The 16,714-nt window shown below is 60.8% G+C and overlaps 1 protein-coding gene and 1 long non-coding RNA gene across 6 annotated transcripts in view; one reads left to right on the top strand and one right to left on the bottom strand.

Annotated features, from left to right (window-relative positions):
* Positions 1-5,286: 5,286 nt before the first annotated feature.
* GSE1 (Gse1 coiled-coil protein) overlaps positions 5,287-16,714 on the top strand; it is a 413,704-nt gene continuing 402,276 nt past the window's right edge. For 2 of the 5 annotated variants that reach the window (XM_038538121.1, XM_038538122.1), the window contains exon 1: positions 5,287-6,712. In XM_038538121.1, the coding sequence (XP_038394049.1) occupies positions 5,387-6,712 (1,326 nt within the window). In that variant the 5' untranslated portion in view covers positions 5,287-5,386. The remainder of the gene's footprint in view (positions 6,713-16,714) is intronic. The other 3 variants (XM_038538123.1, XM_038538119.1, XM_038538120.1) reach the window with 2 other exon arrangements.
* Positions 15,303-16,695, bottom strand: LOC111096010. The gene is made up of 2 exons (XR_005359985.1): positions 16,488-16,695; positions 15,303-16,400 (listed from the first exon to the last, which is right to left on the bottom strand). It is a non-coding gene; the product is annotated as an uncharacterized LOC111096010 (long non-coding RNA).

Here is a 16,714-nt window from a genome sequence, read left to right as displayed (position 1 = left end):
AACCTCTGCAAGAGAAAGGACAGACCAGCCTGCAGAGGTAAACGGTCCTAGAAGGGGAGCTCGAGGCACATGTGCAGTTTAGAGAGAGGAGGAACAGAGCAGAGGCCCTGTGAGAAGGGAGGAGGTTGGGGGGGGGGCATTGGGATGGACTTGGCCCCCATCACTGGCCCTCAGAGAGACTGGGATCCTGGAAGCCGGCCGGAGTGGCTGGGCAAATCTGGAACTTGGAAGTCCGGGTGAAGTCTTGGCATCCCACAATGTAGCACAGATTGAGCCCCAACCGTGGCTGTGGCCTTGTGACACGGTAGGACAGCACAAAGGGAAGCCAGTCAGGCTCTGCGCTGCGGGGAGAGGCAGGCCCAGAGGCAGATGCGCAGAACAACGTGTGATAAGTGCTCAGAGCCTGGAAACCCGCCTCCCCGGCCGGGCAAGGGCAGATTCCTGCGGTTTCTGGGCCAAGACAACCCCACAGGAAGCCGCGAATCTGAGATGTGTCCAGATGTTCCATGCTGACGGCCTTCTGGTCTCCTACAGAACCGAGGTGGGGCTTTCTGGCTGGCCGGCTGTAGCACCAGGTCTGCTCTGAGCACCTGTCGCTGCTTGCGAGCCCCCCACACCCGAGCCGAGGGAGGATGATAGGGAGAGCAGGCGGCGGTCCTGGGGGGGAGGCCAGGGGCACCCCGTCTCCAGCTGCGCTCAGAGCGGAAGCAGGGAGATGGCTCTGCTGGGCTGGGAGGCACAGGTCCCAAGGGAAGTCAATACAAACGTGCCTCATCTTCTGGCGCATGTGCCACCCACTCTGCGCCTACCCGAGAACCTGTCAGGGGCTCGGTTTCTTCAGGTGTGAGGCTGGGGACACAGGTGAGGAACGGGAGGCTAAGGCGCTGGGGCCATCCTTGCCCTAATGCACGGGTGTCTCAGGACCCGGGGCCAAGCAGGGAGTCAGGGAGACACACTGCCTGGATTCCAGCTCAGACCTGCCTTGCTGCACTACCTAGGGCCTTAAGTCCCGGCCCTGTGCCTCTGACTCCTCACCTGTACACTGGGGCTGTAAGAGAACCTCCCTCACAGGCTTGTTGCAAAAATTTGGTGGGTTTCCCTCTATAAGGCACAGTTCCCGTGTAAAATTCACATTCAACCAGCATGCATAAGCACTGCTGTTATTTCTGGGTCCATTGACCTCCTGTGGACTGCCTCAGCTCATGGTCCTCCCAGCCCGACGGGATGAATCATTTCATCATGATTCCCCCCTGTTTTGCAGATGGGAAAACTGAGGCCTAGAGCGGTAAAGGAGCATGCGGAGGCCGCACAACTAGTAAATGTCCTGAGGTGCCAGCGGCCCCGCCCCTGCACCACCCACCCACAGAGGACCAACCAGCTTCACCTGCCTTTTTCCTGCTCTGATCTGTGATCCCTTGCTTCCTGGTTCCTGAGATGTGTGCCAGGGGACTTTCCTGAGTCACCGGTCATGGAGGGAAACAAAAACATCCAGCTGGATGCCTCTCTCTTCCCACCCTGGGCCCACTCCATATACACACACATATACACGCAGATGCAAACTCTTGAACACGTGTACATATGCACCTGTGCGCATGCACACGTGCACACACCAACATGTGCACACATCAGCACATGCACACACAAACATAAATATATGCACACACCTACACGTGCACATACCCACCACACACATACACACACTTTCACACACATGGCACATACTCAGGAAGTTCTGCTTAAAGACCAGGTTAATCAAGAAAACTCCACCTCCCTCACTTTGTCCTGTTGACCCCTGTGGCCTTCTCCCCTACAATGAAGTACCAACGGGACGTAGCAGAATCTTTCAACCACTGGGTAGAGCCAGAAAGAGGTAGGGGTTGGGGGGAGATAATATGAAGGTATCACCTACATCACCTACGATGTCCCAGGCCTCTGGACCCAGGGCCTCATGTAACGGGCACAGAAAAATCTGGCGAGGATCACCACCCATTGCACAGACCAGGCGACTGAGGCTTGCGGAACTAACAGGTTTACCCAAGACTCACACAGGTAGAGAGGGACAGGGCAAGATTGGGCCCCAAGGGCATGGGACCCAGGCCCTGAGATAGGCCCTGGATAACACAGTGAGCCAGACAGACCTGGTTCCTGCCGGAGGCGGGAGTCCCCAGGCTTCCGGTCAGCCAGACAGGGAGCAGCTGACAGAAAAATAAATAAAATCAGCAGCAAATTCCTAATCCTCCAGGCTGAGGCAGAGAATGGCAAAGGGGACCTGCCTGAGGTGGAGAAGGCAGGAAAGCCTTTGGGAGAGAGTGCTGCAGCCGAGACCATAAAGGTGGACAGGAGTCAGCGTGCCAGGAGAGCCTGCAGAGGCCTGCGAGGTGGGAGGAGGCATGTGCCAGGTCTCAAGGGGTCCACCTGTAGCCCCCACAAAAGGACCTGTGTTTCCTAAGCCAGCCTTGCTTTACCTCTTGGTCTCTGTGAGGCTTGAGGGTTGTGCTAAGGCACCACGAACAGACCTCACCCCTTTGGTACTGAATTTCTGGTGATCATGATGATGATTTTTTAACTCCTAGATGCGAGCCCCAGAATATACACCAGGGATTCCCAAGAGGTGGCCTTTTTCTCTTGTTCCATTTATAATGCACGGCCCTCCTCCCTGCCTGGGGGAAGCCTAGTTTTATTTACATATGAGTGCACTAGAGGGCAGAGGGGCCCACCTGGCACCTTTGTCCCCAGGCTCACTCTGGGTTCCAGCTGGCAGGCTGGGACAGCTAGCTGTCAACTACTCAGAAGTCAGAGACTTGCAGACTTTTGAAGTTGGAAGAGGTGTGGTTTCATGGATGGGGAATGGTTACCCGGAGATGCCTGAATTTGCACAAGGCTTCCCAGCCTGAGCCAGAGCAGTGGGCAGGACAGAGGGGTCCTGGCCATGTCCCCTGCTCTGGACAGTGTCCATCAGCAGATGGGTGACACGGACCAGAGGTTTGCCTGGGGGGGGGGGGGGGCGGCGGGGCTTGGGAGGAGGGGCTTTTGGAATCCGCTGCCTGGGGCTGAATCCCTGCAGGCCAGCCTGAAGAGTAACTTGACCCCCCTCCCCCAGTGGCTCTTCTTTCTCATCTGTAAAATGGGCTGATCGCAGCACTTAACCCAGAGTTCTTGGGAGCAGGGACTGAGCTGACGTATATAAAGTGCTTAGAATAGCACCTGGCACAGTTCATCCCTTGCCAGGGCTCCTATTTATTAAGAGGAAGAAAGGGCCCAGAGTTGTTGAGTCACTTGCTCTGGAACACACAGGCCCAGGACACACCAGATCGTTCTTTTACTGCTGGTGAGGGTGGGGTGGGGGTGGGGGACAGACACCGCGTGGGCCACCCGGGCCAGAGGTAGGAAAAGGCATGGCAGGTCGAGGACTCGCGTCCCCCTGATGGTGCCTTCACCGACTTGATCCAGGAGACAGCTCCTCTTCCCTCTGTCTCCAAAATTAGCACACTGGGCCCTAAAAGGTGCCCCAGCCCAGGGCTGCGCAGGGCAGGGCCGTAAAGGGCCCTCCGTCGGTCCCTCCTTCCCAAGGAGGAGGGGGCCGGGCGCCCGGGGCAGGATCGGCGGGGTTCCTGGGTTTTCTCTGTCTCTCGGGCTGGCGCCCCGTCCTCCGCAGCTGCCCCCGCGTCCTGCTTGCCCTTTACTTGAAGCGCAGCTGGGGCCGCCGATGGGGCTCCGCGGGTTCCCTCGGGGACCCTCGAGACGGCCCGAGCCGGGCGCGCTGCAGGGAGCCCCTAATCGGGGCCGTGAATCAGGGCGCGCGACTCCGGGCGGGACACGGAATAGATAGAGGAGCCGGCGAGCCATTGTGCGCAGCCCGGGCGGCGGGGAGGGGGGGGAGGGGGAGGAGGGGAGGAGGGGAGGGAGGGAGGGAGGGAGGGCCGCGGGGGCGGGGCGGGGCGGGGCGCCGCGGCGGGCGGGCGGGCGGGCGGGCGCGCGGGGGAGGGATTCCCCGCCCCCGCCCCCGCCCCCGCCCCCGCCCCCGCCCCTCCGCGCGCCGCCCGCCGCCCCGCCCCCTCCTCCCCAATTAAATGACCCCACGCTTTGGCAGGCGCCGGAGCTCGCACATGCGGCCGCCGCTCCAGCCGCCCGGGGCCCGCCGCCGCCGCCGCCGCCGCCGCCGCCGCCGCCGCTGCGTTCCGGGCGCGCTCGGCGCGGCGCCGCCGGGGGCTCGGCAGGCCGGGGGGGCGCCCCTGCGAGCGGCCGTGCGCCCCCGCCCGCGCCCGCTGCCCGCCGCCAAACTTCGCGGCGCGCTCATGCCCCAAGTTGGGCGCGGCGGCGGCGGCGGGCGCTGAGGGCGGCGCGGGGCGCGGGGCGCGGGGCGCGGGGCGCGGGGGGCGGACGCGGCGCGGCCATGAGCGGGCGGCCGGCGCCGCTCTCCCGCAAGCAGCGGCTCATGGCAGCCGTGGGCGAGCGGGCGGCGGCGGGCGGCGGGGCCGGCGGGGGCGGGGGCGGGGGCGGGGGCGGCGGGGCCGGCGGGGCCGGCGGGGGCGCGCCGCTCTCCTGCTTCATCTGCGGCGGCGGCATCGGGCGCGGCAAGGAGCTGAAGCTGCAGGTGAAGCAGCCGGCGGCGGGCGCGGGGGCCGCGGCGCAGCCCTTCTTCCCGTTCCTGCAGCAGCAGGAGCCGGCGCCCGGCGCGCGCGAGCTGTGCCCGGCCGACGGCTGCGTGCTGGTGTGCGCCGTGTGCCGCTGCTTCCTGGGCGAGCAGTGGGCCGCGTTCGAGCGCGCCCGCACGCCGGTGGACAAGCGCATGTACTGGCTCAAGCGGCCGCACCAGTGCGAGGCGGGCGCGGGCGCGGGCGCGGGCGCGGGCGGGCGGCGCGGGGCGGCCGGGGGCCCCCGCGAGTGGAACGTCGCCTACGCGCTGGGCGGCGCGGCCGACGAGGCGCGGGACTCGGAGCTGTCGGAGCTGTCGGACGCCGACCCCCTCTCCGAGGGCGAGCCCGCCGCGCGCGACGCCGCCAGCCCCCGCCGGGACGGGGCGCCGGCGGCCGGGGGTCCCCCGGGGCCCGGCGCTCGCGGGGGCCGCGGCCAGGAGTGGAGGCCGGCGCCGGGGCCGCCCCCGGGACCCCCCGCGGGGCCGGGCGGCGCGCGGGAGGACGGGGCGCCCCCCTCGAAGCAGCGCGGGGACGCGGAGCCGCGGAGCGGGCCCCGGCGGCGGCGGAAGGCGGCCGGGCGGCACTGGGGCCCCGAGGCCCGCGCCAGCGTCCTCAGGGGCATCACGGACCCGTGGCGAGGCGCCCCCGGCCAGGGGGCCCCCGCCGACGGCGCCAAGGGAGGCCCTCCCGGCAGGGCCCCCAAGGGCCCCGAGAGCAGGCCGGCTGCGGACGCCCGCGGGAGCTACTGCATGTCGGAGGACAGCGACATCAACATCACCAGCGAGGAGGAGGACCGCAAGGAGCAGCCTCTCTCGGGCCCCAGAGACAAGGAGAGCGGCGGCTGCGTCCCCTGGGGCTCGCTGGCGAGCCGGGCGGCGCCACCGGAGGGCCTTTGCTGCTACATCTGCGGGTCGGCCCTGGCCCCGGCCTCGCAGCACCAGATCCACGTGCAGAAGCAGGAGAAGCTGGCCCAGGCCCCCTTCTTCCCCTTCCTGTGGCTGCACAGCCCCCCTCCGGGGGCCCAGCCCATCAGCGACGGAGGCAGCACCCTGGTGTGCCCGTGCTGCTTCTCCTCCCTCATGCAGCAGTGGCAGAGCTTCGAGCTGGCCAACGTGCCCGTCCTGCAGCGACTGTACGTCGTGCCTCTGAACAGCCACGCCCCCGGCATGGCCTCCAAGGGCCGGAGGCTCCCAAGGGAAGACGGCCCGCCTGCGGGGGCCCTGCCCGAGGCCTGCTACCTCTGCGGGGAGGACTGTACCCAGGACGCCCGGGCCGTGGCCTTCAGGATTCTCAACGGCAGCGCCCGGGGCTCCATGCATTTCCCCTTCCTCAGCCTCCTGCCCTGTCCCCCCAACGCCCGGGGCCCCAACAAGCGTTGCGAGGTCCGAAGCTGCCCCAAGTGCTTCAGCGTCCTGGAGGACGTCTGGGCCCTGTACCGGGCCTGCCAGAACGAGGAGCTTATCACCTCCGTGCAAGGCTTCCTGGGCAGGTACCACCAGGCCTTCTCCGCCTCGGAGCCCGCTCTCTGCGAGCCGCCTGCACCGGCCCGGGGCAGCCCGGCATCTGTCTGCTACATCTGTGGGGCCGAGCTGGGCCCTGGGAAGGAGTTCCAGCTCAACGTGAACCCCTCCAGCCGCCTGGGCGAGAAGGAGCCCTTCTTCCCGTTCCTCACCGTTTACCCGCCCGCCCCCCGTGCCAGGCCCGCCGACTCCACCGGCCTCGTGGCCACCTGTGTGCTCTGCTACCACGACCTGCTGGGCCAGTGGCTGCAGCACGAGGCCCGCAGCGCCCACCACACCGTCAGCGCCTGGTCTCGCCAGTACCAAGTGGAGACGTTCGTGTGCTTCTTTTGCCAGCAGGAGAAGAAGCGCTGTCTCGGACTCAAGGCCCTGCGGCTGGCGCGGCTGCCCTTGTTTCTCTATACCCTGCGAGCAAGCCACAGCCTGCTGGTGGACGATGGGCGGCAGCTGATCATCGGCGCCTGTGTGGAGTGTGGGACCCTGGTGTGTGCTGGCCCGGGGCTCGCCCGCCAGGGGTCCGTGGGTTGGAGCTCCCCAGTGGCAGCGGCGATGAAGGTAAGTCCTGGTTTTCTCTTCAGCCTCCGGTGATTTGAGTAGGAGAGGAAGACATGTTACTTTCTGTTCCTCTGCTGGGGAAGTGTTTGTACTGATTCCGTGTGATCTGTTCCAGAAGGAGCTTCCCTCCTGGGGTCACCGGGCCGGCGGCGCCTGGGGAGGGCGCTCGAGGTGGGGGTGCTGACTGAGCTGGGAGTCATGTGGAGCTGGGGGCACCTGGAGCGGGCTTGTGGAAGAGCAGGGCACTGCTGAACGCATCAGGCCTGGGCCTGAACTTGAGTGTGTGTGCAGCGGAGTCCGTCAAACAGAGGAAGTTCGGGGCACGTCTGTCATCCGCCTGATAACATTGGTAATTAGTCCGGCCATGCAGGTCACTGGGAGGTCTGTGCACTTACCCGGTTGGAAATGCAGCGGAGGTGGCAGTTCCTCTCCGTGCTGGCGCTGGCACCGCTTCGCTCCTGCAGTTTTCCCCCAAGTTCACACTTTTCCTCTGAGGCTCTCCGGTTGCTTCACAGCAGATGGAAACAGATTTTCAGACGTGGGGGTTTGGGACCCGGGGGACAGTGGCCTAAACAGACTTTCCCCCTGATGGGAAGAGAGGCTTTCTTCTCTGCAACTCAGCTGTGCAGGAGGGGGGGCGGCAGAGAGGCGGGGGGGTGTGTGTGGTGGCTGGCGTGTGCCCTGTTTATAAGGCGCCTGCCTTCACGCTGCCTGCCCGGGAGGAGCCAGACGGGCCTCAGTTAATTTTGGATTAGGCTTTGCAAGGGCCAGGACAGGACCTGCCTGCAGTGGGTCTGGGGAAATAGGTGTTTGTGAGTCGGGATCACCATGTACGGTGATGGCTACGGCGGGGGGGGAGGGGGGGGGGGGGTGTCGGGGAGGGGGCGGTGTCGTGAATCCTCATCGCCTGGAGGCCTGGTTTATTATAATCAGATGCCTGTAGTGGGAGCCACCAGCGAGGGGCCCCGCAGAGGGCCCCGTGGATGGGGAAGAGCGGCTCGGGCTTGTTCAGGAATGATTGTTGCATCTATTTGGAAGGATGGAATCCCCGTGTGTGGAATTCCTGGCTTATGCGTTCACTCTCAGGGGAGGTTGCATCTGTAAAGTGGGCGCACTGTCCCGCTTCCCTCCAGTGCTTGCCCTATGCTCTGCTCTGCCCAGGCTTTCTTCATGCTCTGCCCAGGCTTTCTTAATCTGCCAGTGTCCCTTTTGGACCATAGAGATGTAACTGGGGGCTTTGGTAGTGGTCCTCTTCTTCTAAATGGATGCATGTCTCATTCCCCCCCTGTGGGTACTGGACTTCTCATTTGCAGCCTGTGGTAGTCCAGTCTGTGGGGTCTGCTGCTGGGAGTCTGAAGAAGTGCTGTTTCCAGAAGGGCCAGAAACCAGGTGGTGAGCCTGGCTTTGGAGCAGGACAGACCTGGCTTCCAATCTTGCCCTGTCTCTTGCTAACCTGAGCAGCCAACGGCAAGTGTCTTACCCTCCCTGTGCCCGTTTTCTTGGCTGGGGAGCGGAAATACAGATCGCCTGCCTCGGAGGGCCAAGTATGTGAACAGACTGGGCATTTAGCTGCCCCCAGAAAGTCAAGTGCCTGGCACACAGCGGGACCCTCCCATCCACCCGATGTGTTGGGCAGATTTTTCTAGGATGCAGGTTGGTTTCTCTGCGAGGCTTTCCATTTGCAGGATGGTTGTGGGTCTCAGGCTGGGTGATTGGTGCTGCATGGAGGAGTTAAAGCACTTCCTCTGAGGTTTGTCGGAGTGCTCTCTGCAGAACATCCACTCCGTGCTGAGTGTTCCCGAGTTGATTTGCTCACTCATCGGGAGTTGATGAGATGCCAAGTGTGGGCCTCACCGGTAGGAGCTTGAGGAAGCAGTCCTGCTGGGGAGGTGGCAGCGGAGGGTAGCCCTGTGGGGGATGAAAACGCAAGCCAGTGTCTGCCCAGAAGGGGTCAGCATGAGTTTGGGAAGGCTTACCGGCTTCTTACTTTTGCACCATTTCTAAAGCAAATTATTTCATTTGCTTCTATGAGGCCTCATTAGTCTCATTTTATGTATGAAGTGAATTGAGACTCAGAGAAGTCAGGTGGCATTGGTGCCTGTCACACAGCCAGTAGAAGTGGCTGAGGTGGGTCTTCAACCCAGGTCTTCCCATCCTGAGCCCCACTCCATCCACCGCCTCTGCCAGGCGTAGCCTTGAGAGATGGGTGGGATGCGGTGGAGGGGGGCCCTCCAGGGTGGGGTACAGTAGAAGAGCCATGGAGGCTGGAGGAGCCCGGAGAGCTCCTGGGGGAGAAGGGGGAATGAGGTTGCAGTGAACTGGAGACCTTGGAGTCAGGCTCGGGAGGTGGTTTTGGAGTCAAAGGCACAGGGGAGAGATAAAAAGTCCTTGAAAGAAGGCTCGGAACGCGAGGGGAAGAGATCCACCCTGGGTTGGGCGGTGGCAGCGATCCAGGTGGGTGGTGAGGCCATCGGCCTGGGGGTGGGGAGGGGGAGGGCAGCAGAGCTGCTCCCAGGCTCCAGCAGCTAGAGGGAGGGAGAAGCATCCACTCCTGCCCTAGGAGAGCCTGACTGATGAGCAGTAGAAAGCCGGAAATGCAGCCTCCTGCCCTTCCTTCCTCCCTCCCATTCATTTAACAAATGTTTATGGAGCGCCTACTCTGAGCCAGGCACTGTTCCAGAGGCTGGGGATCTGGTGGCAAGTGCAGCGCCTTCCTGTGTCAGAGGGAAGGGCCTGGCCTCCTGCAGAGTACAGCTCCCCACAGAGCTGTGAACAGAGCGGGACGGGGCTGCTTCCCCTGGTGCCAGGGTGGGCGCAGGGGGCGAGCGCTGGCATCGGGCAGCCGGAAACCAAGTGGGCATTCCCTGCGGGAGCCCCAGGATCTGCTCACGCCCGGCTCCCGAGTCCTGTCTGTCTGAGTCCTGTCTGTCTCTGATGTGTGGTTTGCGAATTTGGGGGGGAGTGGCCAGGGGCATTGGAAGGTAGCCACCGGGAAACCACTGAGCCGGAACGGCATGTTCCGGAACCTCATCCATCGTGCCTCCCATGATGCCTCAGTTGGTCCCTGGTAAATGCTCATTCATTAGTGAATCAGCTTTAAATGCTATGAAAGAACACAGAGAGAGAAAGAGGAAGGAAGAAAGGTGTCAGTGACGCCCTCTGTTTGGATCGTGTTTGTGGCTTTTCTGTCCAGCCGGACCCTTGCCTGCTGGAGGGTGCCCTGTCCTGTGGTCCCTGGTCTCCGAGCTGGCCTCTTGCACAGGGCTGCGTTGGGGCTGGAGGGGGCAGGCTGCAGCCCACCTTCTCGGGGCCCGGCACCCCTTTCCTGAGGAGGAGTGCCAGCGCACGGGACTCTCTGTGCAGCCACGGGTGAGACTCTGGGTTGGCCTTGGCTCGGACCTGGTTTGGGTCCTCATTGTGCTGAGAGCTGACCTTGGGTCAGACTTAACCCTCCCCACTGCGCCTGAGAAGTGGAGACCATCTTTCCTCTGGAAGGTTTGCGATGGGAATGGCTGATGCGCAGTAGGCACGAGGCACGGGTCCATCCCTTCCTCTCTCCCTCTGGTGCTGGTAACTCGGGGTTGGGTCTCTTGTTGGTGCTCACGGGCTGTGCTGCTGCAGCCTCTGCTCCCCACCTTTCTGCTGGGGGGTGGGGATAGGCTGTCCCTCCCTTCGGGGCTCGGGGGCACAGCTGGCCAGGCTGCCGGAGGTGGCATCTGGGGACATGATAACGATGATGATGGCTTTACAGAATGTTCTCTGCGTTCTAGGCTGTGCCACGTGCTTCCCTTGTATTCACCCTTACTGGATCCTCACGGCAGCCTTGGCCAGGGAGGTGGCACTGTCTCCATTTCTTAGAAGAAAAAGCAAGTCCAGAGAGGGCAAGTGATTTGCCCAAGGTTGCTCAGTTGGTCACAGCAGGACCAACATAGGACCTAGGGGTCCGGCTCTTGTGTCTGTGTACCACCCTCTACTCTCTTGCCTTTCTGTGCCGTCTGGGGGCTCCAGCTATTACCCCTGCATATGCCTTCTCCACCCTTGGAGCAGCCGAGGGGCAGGAGTTAGCTTGCAAGGGCCAGAGGCCCTGTAACCCGCCCCCCACTCAGCCCCCACTGGCTGGCTCTGCTGTCCCTGCCCTGGCTCCCCTTTCCAGGGGGAGCCTGCTGATAATTGGCGCCCGGTGTCCTTGCTCCCCATGGCATCACGCTGGTGAGGAGCGTTCAGCTGGGCCCTCCCGCTGCTGGTCGTCCCGATGGGTCTGCTCCGTGATCCATTGGCTTTCCTCGCTCGCCACTTGGCGGGCAGGCTGTCCCGGCCCCTTCCCACGATCGGTCGGGGAGGTTCTGGGTAATGGAGCATGCAGCTGTTTACCTAACCGCACCCCGGCCCCTCGCTGCGGGGACACCCGGCCCGGCCCCTGGAGCGTGGCCTCCGAGCCCTGACAGGTGTTGCTGCTGAGGCGCCTTTCTTTTCTCCACGCTGACATCTGAGGCCTGCAGAGAGCGTCTGTCATCACTCGCCTGTCAGGCCGGCCCGCACATCTGTTTCCCGTGTTTCCCGGCTCTCCGCGCCCACGCGGCTCCCTGCTCTTCAGGGAGGGCCTGGCAGCCCTCCTCCCCGGGTCCAGGCTCTCGGGACACCTGAGCGAGGCAAGTGGATGGGGGGAGCCTTCCGGAAGGTGCCGGAGGGGTCCGCCTAGCTGGGCCGACATGGGCACCCTCTCCCTGACAGGGCTGGGAAGTGGCTGGGCTTTGGGCCTTTCTCCTGCTCCGGCCACCTCCTCCGAGGGGAGGGTTGGACTCATTCTTGGCGGGTTGGGAGCCATCTGCTCAGGGGAATAAACTCTCTAGACACGCCTTGTCCTAAACCTGGAGGCGATGGGGGACACCTGGGAAAGAGAAAGTGTAGGCAGAGGGTCCCCCAAACTCAGCCTTCCCTGGAAGCAGGGAGGCGCAGGGACAGGGCGGCTGAGTGGCCGTCTCTGGTGGAGTCCAGAGTCTTCAGAGCTTTCTGGCCCCTTCTCTTAGATCTGCTTAGAGCTCTCTGGAACTTACTATTGGTAGGGTCAGAAATATCTCATAGATCATTTTTTGGGGGCAACACTGTACCCAGAAGACCAGCAAGCCTAATGCCACTCGTGCTGGTTTATTTATTTACTTTTCAATAATACAAGCTAATTAGAATTATAGGGTTTTTTTAAAAATTATTTATTTATTCATGAGAGAGAGAGAGAGAGAGAGGCAGAGACACAGGCAGAGGGAGAAGCAGGCTCCATGCAGGGGAGAAAGAAAGAAACTCTGGCACTCTATGGATCCTGTGATGGGTACACAGCTGTAGTTCTGACTCTTGTCCCTGCTCACATGTCTACCCTTGTCCGGGGCTGCCCTGAGGAAGCACACCTGGAGAACCACACATCCTACCCATTGGGCCAACAAATGTTTCTGTGCCTATGGGGCACCGGGTGCTCTGAGGACGTGGTGTGAAATCAGGCAAACCTTGCCCTCGGGTGCTCGAGCAGTTTGGGAGGTGCTGGTGAAAGGCTCTGGTCGTGGTTGTGCAGTGTAATCAGTTCTATGTTGGGGTCTGCTGGGAGCTCCCAGGAGGGTGGGAAACTGGTATGTTCTGGGAAGGCTTCCTGGAGGAGGTGATTATCTCAGCCGAGCCCTGAAGGCTGAAAAGGCCTCAGCCAGGTCTGTGTAGGATTCATGTGCTCCTGGTGGGAAGCATTTGTGCAGAGGCCTAGATGTGGGGAGTGGGGTTTGCTGGAGAACCTTAAATAGGTTTTTGAAGTGGGAGGAGGTGATGCTGTGGGAGTGGTTGGCAGTGTCTGGATGTGGTTTGTTTGTTTTTTTTTTTTTTAAAGATTGATTTATTTATTCGAGAGAGGCAGAGAGGAAGAAGCAGGCTCCATGCAGGGAGCCCGATATGGGACTTGATCCTGGATGATCCCAGGATCACGATCTGAGCCAAAGGCAGCCGCCCAACTGCTGAGCCACCCTAGATGTGGGTTTGAATCAATTTGAATTTTATAATACTGGTGATTGGGCCCTACCCCAACCTATTAAATCGGAATTTCTGAGGGGTGACCCTGGTGGCCCTGGTATTTTAAAGCTTCCAGAAGAATCCAGCACTGGAGTAAGAATTGGTGATGGAAGGCATTGGAACATAGCCTAGGAGTTTGGGATTTTTATCTGGAAAGCTGTGGTGGTCACTAGAAGGATTCTATTCATTTGTTCCATCTGTCTTTACGAAGCAGCGACTATGTCCCAGGCACCGTTCTGGGCTTCAAGGTTTCTCTGTGAGTAAACTAGATGGGGCACAGGGAGGGGTCAAGGCAGCGGTCAGAGGAGTGGCTGGGGAGCAGTGAGCAGGCTGGGGCTGTCGCCTGAGCACCAAGGGTGGATGGTCTGGTCAGGGGCCTGAGGTGGGAGCTCGGGACAGCTGACAGTGAGGAAGCCGGGGTACCAGAGGGCCCGGGGCAGGGGGGTGTTCGGAGCTGGTCAGGCAGGCCCTCTCTTGCACTGACTTTGGACAGACGCTGGTTTTGTTTGCTCTGTTTTTCAATTGAGATATAATTCACACACCATAAAATTCACCCTTTTAAAGTCTACAATTGAGCGAGTTCATTCACATTTACAGAGCCGTGCAACCAGCAGCACTGTCTACTCCAGAGCCTTTCCTTCACCTCCGAGAGAAGCAGCCCCTCCCCAGCCCCCTAGCCCCTCAGTCCCAGCAAACACGAATTTCCTCTCTGCCCCTGTGGATTTACCTAGGCGACATTTCATACAGCCCGCAGCCTCTTGTGCCTGGCTTCTTTCCCCATGCATGTTTCCGGGGTCTGCCCGTCACCCCTGTGTAGTGCTGAATAGCACCCCAGCGCGTGGAGAGAGCGCGTTTTGTTTCTCCGCGCCTCCGTTGATGGACGTTTGGGTTGCATCCACCTTGGCTCTCGTGGATGATGCTGCTGGGAACACTTGCAGCCAGATTTTCTTGCGGACACGTTTTCGTATTTCTCCTGGGTAGACGCCCCAGAGCGGAATTGCTGGGTCACCTGATCACCCAGTGTTTAACCCTTTGGGTCCTGCTTTCCCGCTGGGGGTTCTAACGACACAGTGGGACTTGGGTTGTTATGTCAGCTCACCAACCTAAGCCAAACCTCCCATTCTAGGTCCCCAGACATCTAATGGGTGTTGGAAGATGGGAGTTGGTCTTCTCTCTGGGATAAGGGGAGCTGTGTGAAGGATTGGGATGGGTTACACTTGCTTTCGGGGCTTTTGACTTGCTCCACCTCTAGCCTCAGAAACCAAAAGCCCCGGATTCTGGTGCCAGCACTCACCATGGCTTTGGGCAAGACTCTCCCCCTGCCTGCATTTCGGTTTTCCGTCTGTAAAATGGGTGCAGATGGTGAACTAGTAGCCGAGCCCCTCGGCTCCTGCACAGCTGCCAACCTGTAGCTGTTTCATCTTCCTGGCCCCGTGGGCGGGGTTGAGGGGGTACATGGGGAAGACCCCGGTCAGTGAGGTCTGGCTTGGCTCTGAGTCCATTGGCTCTCAGGTTTCCCGCCCCAGCACCAGCCACCCCAACCACGGGCTGTCACTGTCTGCTGCCGGCCTGTTTGCTGTGGAACCCTGTGTGAAAACCCTTGCTGGACTGGGTTTCCTTCAAGAGATGCCAGCAACCTCAAGTGAATGACACGAAGGTCATGGTCAGTATTTGGCTCTTGTGAGCCGGGGCAGGCATGCTAGGACCCTGGGCAGGAGCAGCCACCTCTGGGGACCACCGTTTCCACCTGGAGGCTGTTGGGTGAGAGTGAAGAGGGGAGAGGAAGCAGCGGGTCCATGGAAGACCCCTCAAAGGTTAGGGCCCACTGAGGCCATGTCTTCTCACCAGTTAGTATCTCCTGTAGGGCAGAGCTGGTGATGGGGAAGGGCATGGAGGTTCTGACCACCGACCTGGTCCTGATGAAGACACAGGGAGGCATAGGGAGATGATGATGATGACGCTGATGGTCGCAGCAGCACATTGATGGCACTTGCTCTGTGCCAGCCGTCGCCCTGTTGTGCCTCATGTAATCCTCCACCCATCTTATGAGGTAGGTTTTCCGATGTTATTAATGAGGAAATTGAGGCACAGAGAGGGGAAGTCACTTGCCCAAAGTCACACAGCTAGAAAGTATGGAGCTGGGATTTGAACTGGGCCATCTGGCTCCAGCGTCCAGACGCTTAACTGTTGTGCCCCACTCCCCCAGGATGCCGCCACATGGGGGATAACAGTTGGTGGATATGGTGTGTGGTTTGGTGCAAGGACAGCTGAGGCCCCAGTGAGGACCTGGCCTGGGGGAGGAATGGGAGTCAGGGAAGGCTGCCTGGAGGAGGGGTCAATGATGAGGGTTCTACAAATGGGCAGGATTTAAATAAATGGTGACTCTAGGAAAATCTTCACTTTTGGGGATTTATATGGCAGTAACGTCTTTTTTTTTTTTTTTAGTAATGTCATTTTTAAAATGTCCATATTTTATTCTCCTAATGTATTATTTGGATGTTGCCCGTCAATTGATTATACTCTAGGAATCACTTTAATGCGTTACAGGTATTTTCAGATGGTTTTGTATTTTACATTAAGGATTTTATGTGCTTCATGTTGGAAAACTTGGAGCAGATGGAAGGTGGCCATGTGTTGAGTTCAGTTCACCTCTGCCCTGTGGGTCCTACCGACCCTCTGGGCTCCGTTTCCTGCAGCCGCCCACTGATAGGCCATCAGCCCAGGACCCCAGCAGGTCCTGTCACTGGCTCCACTCTGCCACCAGCTCACTGGGTGACCTTGGCTAAGATGCCAGCCTCCCCACCAGGCTGCCTGTCCTTCCCCTGACCACGGAGGTGGCATGAGTCCCCTTTCTCAGATGACAAGGCTCATAAATCTGGGAGCTGGGGATTGCATCACTAACAGTAAATGGCAGAGCTGGGCCACCAGTGAGACCAGGGTGGTCTAACTCCAGGGCCTGGGCCTTTCCCCCTGCCGGGTTAAGTAGCACTTCCTGGAGATGGTGTAGGGTTGGCAGGGACCTGGCCTGTGTCTGGCCCCGCCCTGCTTTAGCCACACAAGGAGGCTGCAGTTGGACTCTGGGACCAGCTTCCAGAATGGGGCTCAGACAAGGAGGGTCAGGGCAATGACACACTGCAACAGTGTTTTATAGGCCGTCCCAGACCCGTAAACCTTGTCTCCCCACTTCCAGGCGAGAGGGTTCACAGATGGGGATTAAGAGGCTTGTGTGGGTTCTTATGGGCCAGTGACACAGGCAGGTGGGAGGCCGGCGTGGGCTTCCACACTCCCGGGCATAGCAGGGCCGGAAGGTACAGGGGGTCCCAGCGACCACGGGCCAGAGGCCACTCTGAGACGAGGGAGGCTGGGAGGAGCCTTCCAGCATCTGAGGCTCGGACAGCCTGAGAGCCTGGCTTGCCCTTGGCTGCAGCACCAGGTCCTTTAATTTGATTCCTTTGAGCAGATCGATTTCTCCAGGCTTGCCATCTTCCCTTCCAGAGGGAGGGGGTCCTGTGCTGTTCTTACTTCTGTGCAATTATGCGACATCCTGGGCCATTGGCCGACAAAGGCCTGGAGTGTGCAGAGCGCTCTTTTCACAGGGTTGCTTGCACCAAGCACCAAGGGACTTGCCAGCCTGGTCTGGGGGCCCCTGGGAGGGACAGGGTGAAGTGGGCTGGATGTCCCTGGGCCACCAGCCCAGCAGGAAGCAGCCCAGCCCATTCCTTGGGTCCATTACCTGAGTCTTGCTGTGGAGCAGAGGGGCTGCCTTTCTGATGCACATTCCCCTCTCGTGCGGGAGCTGAGGGTTTGCCAGAGGACCCGTATGTCCCCAGCCTGGCATGAAAGATGGCTCCTGGCCTCAGTGCCCTCAGCCCTGGTGTGCAGAGAAACCAGGCCCGGGGCTGGGGTGGCAGTGTCAGAGGCCTCTCCCCCCACCTTCCTGTGCTGTGTGTGAACAGGAGG

The sequence above is a fragment of the Canis lupus genome, chromosome 5, assembly GCF_011100685.1.
Source record: "Canis lupus familiaris isolate Mischka breed German Shepherd chromosome 5, alternate assembly UU_Cfam_GSD_1.0, whole genome shotgun sequence".
Lineage (NCBI taxonomy): Eukaryota > Metazoa > Chordata > Mammalia > Carnivora > Canidae > Canis > Canis lupus.
The sequence above is the reverse complement of the archived record's forward strand: the minus strand, read 5'-3'. Positions and strand labels throughout refer to the sequence as shown.